General features: G+C 42.0%; 3 protein-coding genes across 3 annotated transcripts; 2 read left to right on the top strand and 1 right to left on the bottom strand.

The window, feature by feature from the left end:
* Nucleotides 1-32: 32 nt before the first annotated feature.
* Nucleotides 33-3,176, top strand: saxo4 (stabilizer of axonemal microtubules 4). The gene is made up of 11 exons (XM_070908187.1): nt 33-99; nt 227-344; nt 1,558-1,720; nt 1,816-1,861; nt 2,008-2,108; nt 2,254-2,319; nt 2,429-2,515; nt 2,595-2,660; nt 2,764-2,858; nt 2,976-3,077; nt 3,158-3,176. The coding sequence occupies exons 1-11, from the start codon at nt 33-35 to the stop codon at nt 3,174-3,176; spliced, it is 930 nt and encodes a 309-aa protein (XP_070764288.1).
* Nucleotides 3,177-5,626: 2,450 nt separating this feature from the next.
* On the bottom strand, nt 5,627-6,829 carry LOC139287125 (leucine-rich repeat-containing protein 10B). The gene has a single exon (XM_070908111.1). The coding sequence runs from the start codon at nt 6,827-6,829 to the stop codon at nt 5,627-5,629; it is 1,203 nt and encodes a 400-aa protein (XP_070764212.1).
* Nucleotides 6,830-12,685: 5,856 nt separating this feature from the next.
* On the top strand, nt 12,686-17,237 carry fads2 (fatty acid desaturase 2). The gene is made up of 12 exons (XM_070907157.1): nt 12,686-12,895; nt 13,451-13,561; nt 13,908-14,105; nt 14,188-14,289; nt 14,367-14,492; nt 14,570-14,630; nt 14,711-14,787; nt 14,917-15,014; nt 15,658-15,754; nt 15,852-15,931; nt 16,850-16,975; nt 17,186-17,237. Exons 1-12 carry the CDS (start codon nt 12,686-12,688, stop codon nt 17,235-17,237), a joined length of 1,338 nt encoding a protein of 445 aa, XP_070763258.1.
* The last annotated feature ends 473 nt before the right edge of the window (nt 17,238-17,710 follow it).

Genomic DNA, 17,710 nt, shown 5'->3' with positions numbered 1-17,710 from the left:
AGACACAGATGGCTGAGCAGGGAAGGATAGCCATGCCGACTGTTGGAGCAACAGGCAGCAGAGTTAAACTCTACAATACTTCTTATAGAGCGTCTTATGGTGAGAGAGTGCATGATGAAGGTTTATTTTAAGTATGTAGTCAGAAAGTCTCCGCATTAAACAGAAATAATTTTCATCATACTGATTCGATTCTGATGGCCAATATTTGTAGGACTGTTAGACCCAGACAGGTTGAACTTCACTTCTTACCTCGGACATCCCAGTGGGACAGGCTTCACATCAAACCAGAGACCAGCCATATATTACAGGCCCAGTTTGGACCACATTGACAACCCTCAGCTTGGGTAAGTGTCAGAGAAGGTGGAGACTCGTGCTCTACAGGCTTTCACCATAAAGATTTAAATTAGATGCTTACCAATGGATTTCTCGTCTGCCTTAAAGGCCCGACACAGGTGTTTTCAATTAGCCTGGCTGATTAGAGCTGTAGTCAGGTGGAAGTTGGGTGGAGCTACCACACTAAGCAAGCAAAATAAGCTAAATGAAAGTGTAAATTGTCCCAGCTGTCAATCAACCACAGTCGTGAGAGGAGGTCTAATCAGACAACATAAGTGAAAACACCTGTGTCAATACATTTCTTGTGGGGATATTAAGTGAGGTCACTTTTTCCACAGAGGACATTTTGACATGTCACAGTAGGAAGAAGCACAAGAGTAATAAATAGATTTAGCTGCTTCAGCTTCAGGGTCCTGGCATTGTGCATGCTTTTCCTACTTGGACATGTCAAAACGTCTACTGTGAAAAAAAAGGCCTGTGACGGAGGTGATATTTGTCCAGTGCAACAAAGCTAACAGGAGAGTACACTGAAATGTCAATCAAGCACCATCTGTACATGCTAACACAGTCCTGAGAAGAGGTCTAATCAGTCAAAATGATTAAAATCTCCTGTGTGAATTTACTCTGGGTGTGCAGGGCTTCTCAGGTGTACATCCTGTGAATAGAGCTTCATTTGTGGTGCTCGTTTTATAGAAAAAGATTCAACACCAATGCGTTTTCCAGAAACAATGTCCCTGTAAATCGGGTACTGATTTGACTGTGAATACTTGATACTTTCCATTGGAACTACTTTCTACCAAAGAAATAGTCCCTATCATAAAGCTACTGTTGTTCAATGCAATGGGCACCACAAACAACAAACATTATTCACCTCTGTTGTATTGGGATGGAGGCAGAAATCAATCCTCACAGGTGTCATCTGATTTGGCTGGTTGGATCTCTTCTCATGAACTAGGCAAATAAAACTGAAGCTATCTGCATGGCTAGATACCACTAGAGACAAGAAAGCACATACCCAATGTCATTTGGGTGAACACTTTAAGTCTCTCAGTCGTAAGATTTGATACGTTTGATGGAATAGGTTCTTCTGTATTTGCAGTTTTATAAACCAACTTCCTGAACTGATTCGATTGACTGTGACTATCCTGGCTGTGATAAATGAAGTGGCTCTTCCTCTCATCTCTCAAAAAGCCTCTAACACAGGTGTGCTGTTTTCGTCTACAGACTCCTGTTATCTGACAGCTTCGTGTCTCAAACTAAACGACACTACCAGCCTCACATTCGGTCTGATTGTTCGGGGTCTTTGCCAAACGTTGTTAACAAACCCGGAGAGAGCGGCTTCCATCAGCTGAGGAGTCATCAGAAAACAGTGGCTGCGGAGGAGACGGTAACAGCACATAAACATAACAACGCTTGTCACATGAAGATAAATACTGAGTAGGGCGTTTCTCATTATCTGTCTTCGTCAATATGTCTCTTCAGACAGAATACCACAGATTGTTTGTGCCACATCGTCTCACACCACCAGGTAAAATAAAGCCTCCACCTGCCGGGGCTAAAAGTTTCAAAAGACATCACAGTTTTGTGAAAATATGTCACAGGCTGCTGTAGTTGTCATGATTAAGAGAAAGAAGACTGTTGGGGTTTGTAAATGGTGCATTTACACCTTTGCAGTTCCCCTGAACCGTGTGACTGTGGGTCCAAAAGGAGAAAGTGGTTTCACTGAGGGAACAAACCTTCAACTAAACACATTTCAGGAGAGAAAAGGCTGCATGGTAAGTATTGTAAATAGTCATTCTTGTAAAATATATCATATACTATCCCTTGTCTGTGTTTACATCTGTAATCACACAGCAGGTCCACCAGTTATTTCTTATGTGTGGTCTGTCTTTGCCCCTTTTTCTTCTTTGTCTGATTCAGGTTGAACCTCACCAGACTCACACCTCAGTGATGAAGAGTGACTTCATGCAGCCGTCATTTCTACAGGTTGACCCACAGAACTTCTCCCACTCTGACCCTCTCTTTTGAAAGGATGCAATGTTATTTTCTATCATCCGTAAGGTTTAACAAATGTCTCTCTGCGCTTGTGTTCGAGGGCACCGAGGCGAGATCGAGCCTGTGCAGCCATCCTGCTCGAGAAACAGGATTTACTCGAGGTGCTGTCGCTCCCCTGGCCTGCCCAGTAAGTACTGACCCGCTCTCAGCCAGCTGTAGTCCATCTTAATGATATAACTTGAACATCCTTCCCTCTGCTCTTCTAGACCTCCCTTCTGCCATCACGCCAGACTAAAAGAAATGCACCAACTGAGAAGACCTTTGGAAAAAAGGTTATATATTTTTATCTTATCTTTTTTTCTTATAATAAATATTACCTCTGTGTTTGGAGCTGTTATCTGCTGAGTATTGTTTTCAGTCTGTTGTGTTTTCCAGGAGCCCACAGGATTTCTTCTCAATGCTCCAACCAACCAGGCTTTCCCTAATACACCTTTTGATAGTTCACACTTCACTACACATAACAAGAGCACGTAAGTGAGTTGAATACCTTCAGATAATATTAACTGGCTGGGATGAAAAATTACAGGATATTATACAAGCACCTGTTTAGTCAACAAATATCGAGTTAAAAAATAAATATTTTCCAGGTTCTGTCATCAGGCTGATTATGAAAAGACGAAATCTGGCCACACTGCAGGAATCATCGGTGCAAAAAGGGACAACGGCTACAGTCGTCGAGACATGGACAGGTACACAAACAAGCTCCACACATGAAGCCCCATCATGTATACGCTTCCTTTGACTCACATGACTCATTTTCATTTCACAGGTTCATCTTTAGAGGCTAGACCTTCGCACATGTGATGGAACCTGCATGACTACTCGTCACAAAAATAAAATATGGGGTTTCTTGTTAACACATGACTCTGGGTCATTTGTGCAGAGATAAAAACTCTGGATGTGTGAGTCAGAACTGTTACAGTATTACATTTCCTTACAGTGAAATCCTGAAAACCTTAATCACTCCCTCGTCTGTGTTGTTTCACAATAGTCCTGTCAAAAAGCAGATCGTTTTCATCTCTTTGTGAAGTCCTTTTTGTGTGAGTTGAAAAGCTGCCAGTCAGACGGTTGTGTGAAGTGAGTCGTGTGAAAGCCAAAGAGGGAGTGAAGGAGGCGATGCATTGTCTTTGACTGCCTCGCCGTCACTGACCTACAGAGAATGAGAGGAGTGTAAACTAATGAGCAAAATAATTACACTCAGACTGAGTGTGGCACCGATTCCCATCGACGTCTGCGGTGTGTCAAACTGTTTTGCCACCCACAGCTGTGGAGCGAGCAGCAGAGCACGGACAGGAGGAGGACTGAGTTTCCAAAAGCGTCCCGGTATGTGTCTGATACTGTAGCTCTATACTGTACACCGACTGTAGGCCGACTGCAGTGGTTTTACATGATCAAGTCAAATAAACTCAAGATTACTTTGTCAAAACAAGAGATATGTAAAACCACACCGAGCTTCAGCAAAGAATTGTTGGTGTCAGCTCAGTTTAGAGAGTAGATCATGTTTAATTAGCTGCCTATACAGCTTCCTGAGGTGAACAGTGAAATAATATACTTAATAATATACTATGGAAATTGTAGCCATGATAGTGACTCTAGGGATGACATTGTTGGTCTGTTGGTCGGCCCACCACTTTGGTCCAGACTGAAATATCGCAACAACTGTTGGATGGATTCATGATCCCCAGAGGATAAATCCTACTGACTTTAATGATCCGCTGACTTTTCCTCTAGTGCCACCATTTGGTGAAATATCTTAACACCTATAGGATGGATCGTTATGAAATTTGGTGCAGACATTCATGCCCCCTTCAAGAGGAAGTGTAATAATTTTGGTGCCCTTTAACATTTCCTCTAGCGCCACCATCAGGTCAACATTTAATTTTGTCCGATACTTTGGTTTATGACCAAATACTTGCTAAACTGCTGACACTTCCATCAGTCTCAGCTGTATTTTATGTTTGGTGCTAATTAGTAAATGATAGCATGCTAACAAGCTAAACTAAGATGGTGAACATTACATCCGCTAAACATCAGCATGTTAGCATGGTCACTGTATGTTATCATTAGTTGCAGCTCAACAGAAACTCAAAATCAGTTTTGAGTCTTTTCTGCAACTGTTTCCATCAAAGCACAGACAGAATGAGTCGAGACACACAGCCAAAACGAGTACGAGCATAAATATTTCAGCATTGGGATAAATATTTCACTCTTTCAATGAGATGTGAGGAGAAGATACGCAGAGGGAAAGAGGATTGGATTACATACGAGCCCCACATGAATAATGAGTGCAGAGATGAGAGGAGAACAAGGTTCGGGCCCGCTTCATGTTAGAGACGGAGGTAGAAGAGGTGCAGTCACAGACAGAAAAGGAGTATACAAAGGTCACGACGGACCTGAGTCTCTGACCTGCAGGGGGCTTCAGGTTTTATTTTATCTGAATAAAAATCTCCTGCTTGATTTCATGTGAGTCTATTTCATGTTTGCCTCCCTATGGACTTACCTTTTATGGTGAGGCACCCCAGCTATTCAACCCTCTAATAACCCTGCTCGTCACCCTCTCTTTCTTGGCACTGACACCCACAGGACTGCTTACACAACACTGACAAGGGTTGGGGGGGGTTGTGTTTAGCATGTCATAAATATTTTGTAAATCTAAATCCAATACACACATTTACATGGCGCGCACCCGCTTCTCGCTTTATAAAAATAGCAATGAGGCGAGCCAAGGTGCGCTGGCAGGCTCATAAAACAGACACTGGCCATGATGTGTGGAAATACTACAGCATGTCAGTCATATACACAGTCACTGGTACTTTCAAGTTCCCAATGAACAACATATTTGTACCATAAATGATTGACACAGGCTTCATCAGCTGAGTTAATATTTAATAATGGAAGGCTCCAGTGTACACTCAGAAAACAACCCCTACTGTAAAACAGCCGTACACACACACTCTCTCACACACACACACACACACACACACACACACACACACACACACTCCACCTGAGTCCTGCTCTGATGTGGTCATTTTGCAGCTGATTGAGATGTCACAGGTGCTGTCGGTCTATAGCTTCATAATGCCTCGATGCTCATTTATTTTCACAGTTAACGATAGATAATGAATTAGCAGCACAGCTAATTTGTGTCAGCTTCTTTCAAAATAATGAATCTGTGGATTTCCACCTCCACCTGCCTGCAGATCATCTGAGTACGGATGTATGAGGGGATTGTTTTTCATGCCCCTTCATCTTGCCTCCCCGTGTCCTCCAGCTCCTCATACTCATAGTCCATCTGAGCCCTCTCGTACTCCAGCTCCTCTCCGTCATACTCAAACCCCTCTCCCTCGCATATCAGCTCCTCCGTCTCATATTCGACCCCCTCCTCGTCATATTCAAGATCAGCTCCGTCGTACTCAGTGACGGGCAGCTCCCTCTCCTCCTCATCCTCCTTTGCTCCTTCCTCTTTACTGTCTGCGTCCCCTAAAGTCACCACAGCTCCGTTTGTGGCCTGTTTCGAGTTGGAGCCGCTGTTCTTCAGGATGCCGTGAATCACCGGCTCCTCCCCTTGCAGAGCCAACTCTTCGGCCTCTTGCTCTGCGGCCTTTCGAAGTCTCTCGTTCCTGGCCTCACGCGCCTCCAGGAACTCCGCAGCGCCTTCCCCAACCACGAGCACCTCCTCGCCCACATTCGGAGGGCTGTCCACTGGGTTGTGGTCGTAGGAGAACAGGCGCAGGGCTCGGAGACGCTTCAGGCTGGGGAACTCTGATATCTTGTTGCGGTCCAGGTCAAGTATCTCCAAGCTCTCCATGCGCAGCAGGACTTTGGGGAAGGATTCAAAGCGGTTCCCGTAGAGCCATAATCCCCTCAAAGCCTCCATACGCCAGAGGTCAGAGGGCAGCGTCTTCAGCCGGTTGTCCCCAATCTGAAGGGACTTTAGGTTAGGCAGGTCGTAGAGCTCCCGCGGAAAACTCTGGAAGTAGTTGCTCTCCACCCACAGGCAGCGCAGACTCTGCAGGTTCCTCAGCTCAGGCGGGAGGCTCATCAGCCGGTTGCTGCCCAGGTAGAGGCGAGTGAGGTTAGTGAGCTGGCAGACGGCCTGAGGAACGTCCTCCATCTTGTTGAAGTCGAGGGCGAGTATCCGCAGACCTTGCAGCTGGGCGATGCTGTCCGGCAGAGTGCGCAGGCTGTTCCCACAAACATACAGCTTCTCCAGGTGCATCAGTCCGCAAACGCGCGAGGGTAGCCGCTTAAACTTACGGTAGCTCAAGTCCAGCACGGGATCCCCACTCTCAAACAACTCCTCCACCCCCAGCGGAAGCTCGTCCTCCACCTCCTCCGCCTCTTCTTTCTTCGTCTCAGTGATTTCCTCCTCCTCACCATCCTTCCCCCCATCCTCCTCTTCTTCTTCTCCCTCTCCCTTCCTGGAGGAGTTGCCCATGCTGTGGCCTGCAGCCCCTGACTCCTATGTGAGTCAGGACAGAGTCATTTGATGAGGTAGTGTCTGTGACAAGTTAACCCTCAGCCTGGGAGCTGCTGCTGTTTCGGCTGCAAACAGCATCATGGTCGGGGCCAATTAACACTCTCGCGGCCATGTTTGTCAGGTATCTCTTCGTCCCTTCATCTAAGGCTTGAACAGAAAACACCAGCAGAAAATATCTAACAAGCTGTGGAGTAATAGTAATGATAGTAGTAGTAATAGTAGTAATAGTAATAGTAGTAGTAATAGTAATAATAATAGTAATAGTGCTGCTGGTAGTTGAGGTCAAAGTACAGCTGAATTTTGAGCTGAAATTGGATTCTTACAGTCCTTACCCTCTCCTCTCCTCTTGAACTCCCTCGAGGCTTTTAAGAGACAGATAACAGGCAGCTTCGAGGTCACCTGTCCACGTGATCCGGTCTCTCTATCAGAACAGGACAAAAGTGTCACTTTAGGACACTAAATAGTCACTTCACTGTCCCTCTTCCTGCCGGCTGTCGCAGGATAAGCCCACAGTGCGTGCGCAGATCGGTGACCTGGCCGGCGGCAAAGAAAAAAACAGTTAATGGAAGTGTGTCCACGAGTTAATGCAGCTGCTCCCCATTAGAGGCCGAGGTCTCCCGGAGTTACAATCCGCGCTGGAGGAAGAAAATTGCACATTTTGAGAAACTGCAGCGGGCTGAGGGAGTGACTCTGCTCCTGATGTTGGCCGCTTCTGTCCATCAGCGAGAAGGTTTACATTGAACTGCTGCCTCCCTCCCTCCCTCTGTAACCGGAACAGGGGGCATTCACATCACATGGTCAGTGTGTGTGTGTGTGTGTGTGTGTGTGTGTGTGTGCGCTTGTTTATTAAAAGTAGTCTATGAAAAAAAAAACTTTATCTCCTGTCGCTCGCGTGTTTTTACGTGATTTGAAACGTCAGCATTTTCACGGTCAAACATTAATATTAAATAATGCACGTAAACATTATGTAAATTCTATTTATTTGTTTATTCTTTTTTTTGTGCGGTTATAGTCCTACACACACAACACACACGTGACATTTTTCATTACATACACACATACATAAAGAGTTATTAGAATAATTGTCCTGCATGTCTCAATTATTATTAACATTAGTAGTATACAGATGTCTATTATATATACAAATATATTTATGCATGCACTGTATATGTATATATCTCATGTAAACATTACTTTTTCCTTGTTAATGTTGCATTTATTGTGTACATGCATGTAAACCTCTTTTCTTTTGTCTATTCCTATTGTCCTATTGTCTGTGTCTGTGTATTATATCCCTTTCTCTATCTGTAATGTCTGCACTAATTTTAAAAAAGAAGGTTTTAATTCATCACCAGTCAAATAGTACATATGTACATCTGATTTTGTTAAACTAATTTTGAGGTACTTAAAACTTGACTAACTTGAATATTTCCATGTTATGCCACTCTATACTTCTACCCCACTGTATTTCAGAGGAACATAATGTACTGCTCCACTTCATTTACTTTACATACTTACTTTCACTTCACATTTTGAATGCAGGACTTGTAACAGAGTATTTTTCTATTGTTGTATTGCTACATAATACACTGTAAAAGACCAGTAATCACCACACAGTCTCCTGGACACCCCAAAGATGGTAACTCCAGTGCTGGTTTGTATCAAACACTACAGACATCAGCTTCAGCAGGTTTTTATAGACCATTTAAAAAGCTGAACTTCATGTGACTTTCTGCTTTGACACAGAACAGACACAAAAATAACCTGTAAACTGCTGCCACCCCTCACAGTGCCCAACCTCAGACCGGTGTAAGAAATATTGATGCATTAACTAGGAGGATTAGGAGTATTTTACCATATTTTTTATAGTTTTATTGTGACATTTTATAGATTGTTAAATTCTTGATCTGCAAAGAGTCATCAAATAAATGTGGTGGAGTAAAAGTCTCACCAAACACCAATAACCTCATAAAAGTTTTACTTATACGTCTACAGAATTGAATCCCTCTCCAGCTCAGATAGATAGATAGATAGATAGATAGATAGATAGATAGATAGATAGATAGGTACGTAGATAACAAAACCTACTAAAATGCAGTTCAGATTGAAATGAATGTGACACGACTACAATATATTCGTACACTGCAGCTCAAAATAGCACCAAAATGTGGCTGAGCCCAGAGCAAGTTTGAAATAAAAGGGCAACAGCAGTTACAGCACAAGCTAACTTTACCCAGTGGAGGAATATTCTCATCCTCTCCTACTTACAACAATGTCAAAATACTTTAATTAATTATTAATCATTAATCCATACTCCATAAGAGTATATTACAAGGGGTTGAATGTAACTAAATATATTTACTCAAGTACTGTTCTAAAGTACAATTCTGAGGTACTTGTATTACTTAGGAATTTCCATTCTATGTTTCAGTACTTTGTACTACAAGTCTACTATATTTCAGAGGGAAATATTATACTTTTACTCAATGATTTGATCCAATAATGCAGTAATAAGTAAAGTAACTGCTTCTGAATGCAGGACGTTTTACTTGTAATGCAGTATTTTTGCATTGTGATTATTGCCATTTGTACTTGAGCAAAATACCTGAATACTTCTTCCGACACTGTATAGTACTGGCAGAAGTTTAAGTGCAGTTTAATCTACAGCGATGCATCATATTTGCATCATAAAAAAGTAACCAGAAAGTTTCTGCTATTCGATAAATGTAGTGGAAGACAAAGTACAATATTTCTGTCTGAAATGCAGCAGAGAGGAAAGTCTCCCACACTGGAAATACTCAAGTACAAATACCTCCAAATTGTCCAAAATATACTTTGTTGCTCTCCACTGACTTTACTGAATACTTGACAATAGCAGGCAGGTTTTGTGATTGACAGCCTGCTTTGTTTGGTGGTGATACTGAAGAAAAGCCTGGAAAAGCTGCTGGGGTCAGATGTGCAGTGCCTCTGTCAGCCTGATGAGCTGTGGCAGAAGAAGCGGACAAACAGGGAGACAGGCCGCACGCTGCTTGAGGATAATCCTGTCTGATATGCTGAGGACCAAAAGAGCTGATTTGCAAATTTCTGCATCGCATTGAAACGACCCTGAAATGACACAATGGACTGTAAGCAGCAGCAGACAGGCAGACAGACAGACAGAGACCTCGGGCGGTGAATGGATGTGACTGCTGAGGTGAATGTGTTGAATGCAGATGAAGCACTGCATGATCCAGCCGGCCGGCGCGGGAAACATATGGGAATACAAACAAGATAAAAGAAATGTTGACATGAATTGTCATTTTTCATAACGTACCAAAGAGCAAATCGTTAACAATGGAATACTACATTTGGGTCACACGACATTGTTGCATGTCTGTATGCAACACAACACTGTAATGATACCTGCTGCTGTTGCTTCCTCGGGGTTAAATGAGGACAAGGAAGATGTCTGACTAAAGGAGCACATCTGCACCATCTGCTGGTGGAAGAGGGAACTGCAACAGACAGCTTCATAATGTATATATATAATGAACAGAGACATATTATATATATCATATATATGATATGCCTCTCTGATATGATATATATAATATGCCTCTGTTCATGGATATTATGTTGTTAATAATCAGATATATCAGTAATATTATCAGCCTAAACTTTCCTGTCCTCTTATTTTTAGCTTTAAAAACGAAAGAAAAAACATTTATGGTTTCAGTACAGTTATATGACTGTTTACTTTTGTCACTATTGTCCTGTTGGATCAAACAACATTTTAAAAAGATGACTCATTGGACACACATAAAATAAAATAAATACACTTTTGAATAAAGCTTTTAAAGAAATGTTTTTTTCCCCCAAATATGTCAAAATTGGCCCCCAAAATGTTTTTTACTGTAACATATATTGTGGAAAAATATTTGCCTTTGTCTTGCAAGTTAGATGTGTCGAAAACGTGGAGACCACAAAACACATTATGCATATCGACACATGATATATTATTTTATATATTAACACATGTTTTTGTCATATTCGCACATTTAGCAACTTATGGCCGCTCATTCTCAAGTTGTATTGTCTTGCAACACTCTGCAGAGTCATCACACACACGTGGTAGAGTTAGTAAGTCTCATCAAACGCCAACAACCAAGTAAAGGTTTTACTTATAGATCTACAGGATTTACTTACTCTCCAACTCTCCTGCGTTACAGCAGCCAAGCCACATAAATCACCATGACGTAAGTAATAAACAACAATGCAATAAAGAGCCATAAATACAACTACAACCATTTTGAATACTGTACAATGATAATGTGATATATTCTGAAGTGTATGTTGATATATGATCAGTGGAATGTAACTAAGTGCATTTACTCTAGTACTGTAGGCCTACTTAAGTACAATTTTGAGGTACTTGTACTTTACTTGAGTATTTCCATTTGCTGCCTTTTGATACTTCTACACATTTATTTGACAACATTAGTTACTTGTTACTTTACAGATTCAGATGATCAACACAAAATATAAATCAACTACTAAATGACGACGCATTGTTAAGGACTAGGCCACCCAGCAGTATGTAAAATAGATCCTAGTTCAAATTAGCTCCAACTTCACCAGCTGCAACATTAGTGATGGACACATTAATGCATGATTCTAATCCAGTAGGTTTATAACATGTACATGAATCTTAAATAAGCCATTCTGCATAATTACTACTTTCACCTGTGGTACTTTTAAGTATATGTTGACGCTAATACTTGTGTATATTTTGAAGGCATGGAGTGTATTATTGCTGCTGAAGTGAAAGGTCTCCACCCCTGTATATAATGGAGGATAGTGTAAAAAGTGACGTGCTCCCGCATGCAGACTCTTTCCGTCTGAGCGCGCTCAGATGGGCTGCTTGTTGAGCCTATTGCACATCAGCCAGTGGTCCAGGATATACTGTACGCCGATTGGCCCAGAAACCCTCGAATGATCGGCTCGGAATTTGTACTGAATGAGTGGGTGAATGAGTCCGTGAACATATTGGGGGAAGAAGAGAGGCTGAATTTTGGGATGTTGACCATTTAAAATGGATCTGAACGGAACGGGAGCACACAAAGTGAGCCGGTCTGTTAATGTGTCTGAAACCCGGGGAGAGTAGCCAAAATCTGGAGACTGTAAGTCTGAAATATTTTCCTTCTTCATGCAGCGGGCCTGCAGGCTGGACAGCCTGCCACCCGCTATCTGCGATTATTGTTGAATTAATCGATGCACAGGCGCTAAACGTTATTCGATTGACTGTTTGTGGTTCATCAGGGCGGTTTTGTGTCCTATTTTCACACATTAACCGCACATTAGGGTGAGGCGACTCATTGATATACATGCGCTGCTATGAAAATGAATAGTCTAAAACGCACATACAGGCTAAATATAGATTATCTCCTGAATTTAACCATGTGAGGGTGAACACTTGGTATTCAAATTCATGGTTAATGTCGATACAGACACATGATGCAAAGTCCATATGTGAAAATCCGCCCTGCTTCCTCAGCAGCCTCCTGGTTGTCGGATTTCATCATCAATTATTAGTGAAGATGTTGCTCCGCTCTTTGTCTTTCTCCACTTGTGATACAATCAGCTGGGTGGTTAAAGTAAAGAGAGCAACAGGTTAAGAAACCCTCTTCCTCTGAATGCTGCTCCCTCTGCACAACCGGTGTCTGCCGACTGTCAGGAGGGTGTGAGGCAGACTGTTCTCACATCCAGGTGTCTGACTTTGTGGCTGACTGGATCTTTCAGTGTGCAGGTGGATCCAGGCCAGAGACAGCAGCGAGGATGGGAGGTGGAGGCCAGCTGACGGAGCCAGGAGAGCCGGACAGCGGGCGAGCTGGGGGTGTCTACACCTGGGGGGAGGTGCAGAGCCACTGCAACAGGAATGACCAGTGGCTCGTCATCGATCGAAAGGTTTACAACATCACACAGTGGGCCAAAAGACACCCAGGAGGGTTTCGGGTCATCAACCACTATGCTGGAGAGGATGCCACGGTGATATGTTTTTTTATTGTTATATATCTTACACATTATATGAATAATGAAATGTAAGTGGCTTTTGAAGAAGAAGAAGAGTGTCAGTGGTGGAATTTTGATTTACTCAAGTACTGTATTTAAGTACAATTATGAGGTACTTTACCTTCCATTTTATGCTACTTTATACTTCTACTCCGCTACATTTTAGAGGAAAATAATAATTTTTTTCTCCACTACATTTATCTGACAGCCGCAGCTACTAGTTACTGAACAGATTCAGAAAAAATGTATGCTAAGCTTTTTAAATCCAACACATTGTTCTATAATAATTCTAAATCAGTGGCTTCTTACAAAAAGTCTGTGTTAAGTTGGTGCTGCTTGTCATGTTTCAGATGTCTGAGTTGTTAGCAGTTCAACCAAAGACACATTCTCCATCTAAACTTCTCAGATGGTTTCATTTAAATAACTATTGGAGGCCCAAAGAGGTCAAATGATCCAAAGACACATTTGTGTAGAACTGTGTCTTTTTTCTTTTTCTGATCACTGACGGGATTTCTCATTTCTGTTTTCCAGGAGGCATTCACTGCTTTTCATCCCGATTTAAAGTTTGTGCAGAAGTTTCTGAAGCCGCTGCAGATTGGAGAGCTGGCAGCGACGGAGCCCAGCCAGGACCGAAACAAAAATGTGAGCTCCGGCTCAGATCTTTCACATAAAACCTTTACATTAGTTACGTGGCAGCTTTAGTGTCTTTAGTGTCGGTGGGGCAGCGTGGCGGCATGTACAGAAACACCTGAGGAAAAGGAGGAGGTCAGAAGCATTCACAGATCTGTTTTGTTATTCATGAGTCTCACAGTGTTCATCTGAGATTCTGGACACTCGTGTTTCATTAGCTGTTAAATAACTCACACTGCCTTAATGCCTTCTTGTTCTTTTCTGTACCAACACCCTGATGCTGCACGCCCTCAAATGCTTTAAAAACGTTCATCTTTTGAGCTTCACATGTGTCTTGTTTCTTCTTCTCTGCTCTCAGGCTGCAATCATACGGGATTTCCACACGTTGCGTGCGCAGGCGGAGAGCGACGGTCTATTTCGAGCTCGGCCTTTGTTCTTCTGCCTCCACCTGGGTCACATCCTGCTGCTGGAGGCCCTCGCCTGGCTGATCATCTGGCTCTGGGGCACCAGCTGGACTCTGACGTTTCTGTGCTCCATCCTGCTGGCAACCGCTCAGGTGGCTCGCTATCTCTGAACGAACCATAAGTCGAATTCTGTGGCGAACAGATCTCAAAAAGCTTGTTTCTCTTCTTCTGCAGTCGCAGGCCGGATGGCTGCAGCACGACTTTGGCCACCTGTCTGTCTTCAAGAAGTCCAGGTGGAATCACATGTTGCACAAGTTTATCATCGGCCATTTAAAGGTAGTGATCATTCTCTGTCGTATATATATTTCTTTTCTGAACATTTTACAGGGATATTAAAAGACTTGTTTTCTCAGGGAGCCTCTGCAAACTGGTGGAACCATCGGCATTTCCAGCACCACGCTAAACCCAACATCTTCAGTAAGGACCCTGATGTCAACATGTTGCACGTGTTCGTAGTTGGAAACACTCAACCAGTGGAGGTACACAAAGCTGATATTTCTGATTTATGTGTGATCTAGTGTTTAATCTTCTAACTCTTTGTTCCTCTCTGATACAGTATGGCATAAAAAAGATCAAATACATGCCCTACCATCACCAACACCAGTACTTCCTTCTTGGTATGTTTTCTTGGAGTCATTTAAAAAGACCCAAACTATAAAAAGCTTTCAGGAATAATTGCTGTCTTTTTCTCTTTTAGTTGGACCGCCGCTTCTCATTCCAGTTTACTTCCACATTCAGATAATACGCACCATGATTTCCCGCCACGACTGGGTGGTAAGATGCTGTGTGGTACAGTTCAATTAAAGTGAAGATCTTCTGTTTACATGCAGGCGAATGCTTCCGATAATGTTTCAGCTTACAGCACTGAAGAAAAACAAACACTAACCTTGTTGTCTTGTGAAGGATCTGGCTTGGTCTATGTCTTACTACCTTCGCTACCTGTGCTGTTATGCTCCTCTGTACGGCCTGTTTGGCTCAGTGGCGCTCATCAGCTTCGTCAGGTAAACGACTTGGAGGAATTTGAACTCAAACCTGTTTTTGGCAACAGTTTCTAATAAGACATACTTTATAAAGTGTTCATCTGTTGTAATTAATGGATCAGTTGAGAGTTGTTTTTAAATGCTTAATGAAGGATTTTCTTAAATGTGAATTCTTCATTTAAATTTACAGTTTTTCTCCATCGTGTACAAACATTTCTTAAAGCATGTTTCCCCAAACTATTCACCAATTTCACCTCACACTTTCCCACCAAAAATTAAGCACTGGTATTGTAACAGGTGCAGTGAACACACCTCCCAAATCTAACATGAATATCTTTACACACACACACACACACACACACCTCCCGTTTTAAACATACTCTGAACAATTTAAAACACAAGGAGGCACATTCATTGTCACTGGAACCGAGATTAAAAGAAGACAGAGCAAGTTACGCTGGAGACATTTTGCTGAATCTGGCAACCCAAAAGTTTTTTATTTAAATGTTTTATTACTGATCTATAAATCATTTATTAACTTAAATTAGTTTCAACTTTCAAACACTTTATAAAGAAGGGCGTATTAGAAAGTGATAGCACATTTCAACACTTTGATGTGTGACACATTATTCGGTGACTGGTGTTGTATTGTTATGATTGACAGGTTTCTGGAGAGCCACTGGTTTGTGTGGGTGACTCAGATGAATCACCTGCCGATGGACATCGACCACGAGAAACACCATGACTGGCTGACCATGCAGGTACCTGGTTCATTATGAAACCCTCTATTTACACCCTGCAGGCGCTGCTGATGTGTGTGAACTCACCTGCACTCTTTTGTCTCGTCCTCTACGTCAGTTACAAGCCACGTGTAACATCGAGCAGTCCTTCCTCAACGACTGGTTCAGCGGACACCTCAACTTTCAAATCGAACACCAGTAAGTCAACATGCGTTCAAACTGACACAAAGCTGCCGTAGAGTCGTGTCAGCTTTTAAAATCAAATGAGAGAAACTCATTCTGTAGATACAAAAAAGCATTAAGGGTCCATCAGGCATCTCTGAAAGCTCTTGGAGCACACAGCAATCACCATCACATTTTACTCAGTGTAAACATCATACAGTAGTGATTCATTTAAGAGCTGCTGTAGAATACACTGAATATGACCGCATGGAAGAAGATGATTTTAACAACCTTGAAGCTACTTAAAGACCCTGAAAACCTGGTTTCAAATCTTAAGTATTTCTCATTACATTAGAAATGTGTGACTAAGTGTTGAGCAATCAAATGAACATTGTTAGTTATTATTTATTTGGAGTCTAACACTCAAAAACTACAGAAAATACAGAAAATCTCATATGAAAACAAAACAAAATTGTTCTGTGAAAATAGTAGCGTTCATGAAGGGCACTGTCACAACAAGATGCATTTGAAGGAAATTAAACTGACATCTCTTTATGCTTGTGGAGGTGAGTCAATTTACTGTAAATGAGAATTTTCATTTCTTTGTGAACTTTAATGTCCGACTAGTTGTGTATTGGTTTGCGCTCAGAGTAAAAGGTCTTTTGAAGTTCACATGTGCTGTATTTTTATTCCTTTGTAGAAAGACAAGTGCCTGCCTCAGGCTGCAGTATCAATTACAAAAGAGCATACGTACAGCAAATGTGAACTGCAAAAGACCCTTTTCACTGAGCGGTTTGCTTCCAGTCAGACGCTGCAGATTTTACTGTTTTAAACACACAGCGTGAAACAAGTGCAGATGTCCTTCACTGTACAGTAATTTAAAACACAGTCGTTGAGACACGTTGGATGCTGTTGTGTCTGACAGACGTCTTTTGTTCCCTTTTGTCTCTGAAGTTTGTTTCCCACGATGCCGCGCCACAACTACCACCTGGTGGCCCCGCAGGTCCGCGCACTGTGTGAGAAACATGGGATTCCTTACAAGGTGAAAACAATGTGGCGAGGCCTCACTGATGTTATCAGGTAAGTCCAATAATAATAGCAGTATATTCATTTACTGCCAGGGTCAGACACGCTGAGGTTGTTGAAAAGTGTGTGTCCAGTTGAACTTGTGTAAATGTTTTTTTCCACAAACTATAAATTCCTTGCAGACAAAGAAGAGGGATGCACCTGTTGCCTGAAAGATGTGCTCTTGATTAACTGATGTTTTGTGTATTTTCTTGTCATTTTCAGGTCACTGAAGAACTCAGGGGACCTCTGGCTCGATGCGTATCTCCATAAATGACCAATGACAATTTTATTCTCTACACTGTACCTAAAAGGAGTGATGTTTTTGTCTCCTCTTCTGCATCATAAATTGATTGTATCTGTTTGGTTTTATAATCCAGTTAATAGCGTGGGAATGATCTTTTCTTATTGTTGGTGTTATAGTTCAGTCTTTTCAGATTCTGTGCAGGATTTTTAGTGCTCACGGGATTTCTCTAAACTGCCTTAGTAGTATGGTGTTATAAATAAAATTGTGAAAACTGATTGTGAGTTATTTAAAGTGATGTTCTTTTTTTCTTTATCTATCACGTGACACAGTTTGAACAATAAAACATGACAATTACACGGACAAATCTGGTGTAATTGAAGATTTAAATGTTAATCTGCACTTAATTATAATTTTCTTCTGTCAAACTTTCTTCTTTACTTGCAACTCTTGTTCTGATCTTTCAGTATACAATAAAGGAACTGTATTGACTGTTTCTCCTCAAC

This window comes from Enoplosus armatus, chromosome 6 (assembly GCF_043641665.1).
Source record: "Enoplosus armatus isolate fEnoArm2 chromosome 6, fEnoArm2.hap1, whole genome shotgun sequence".
Lineage (NCBI taxonomy): Eukaryota > Metazoa > Chordata > Actinopteri > Centrarchiformes > Enoplosidae > Enoplosus > Enoplosus armatus.
The sequence above is the reverse complement of the archived record's forward strand: the minus strand, read 5'-3'. Positions and strand labels throughout refer to the sequence as shown.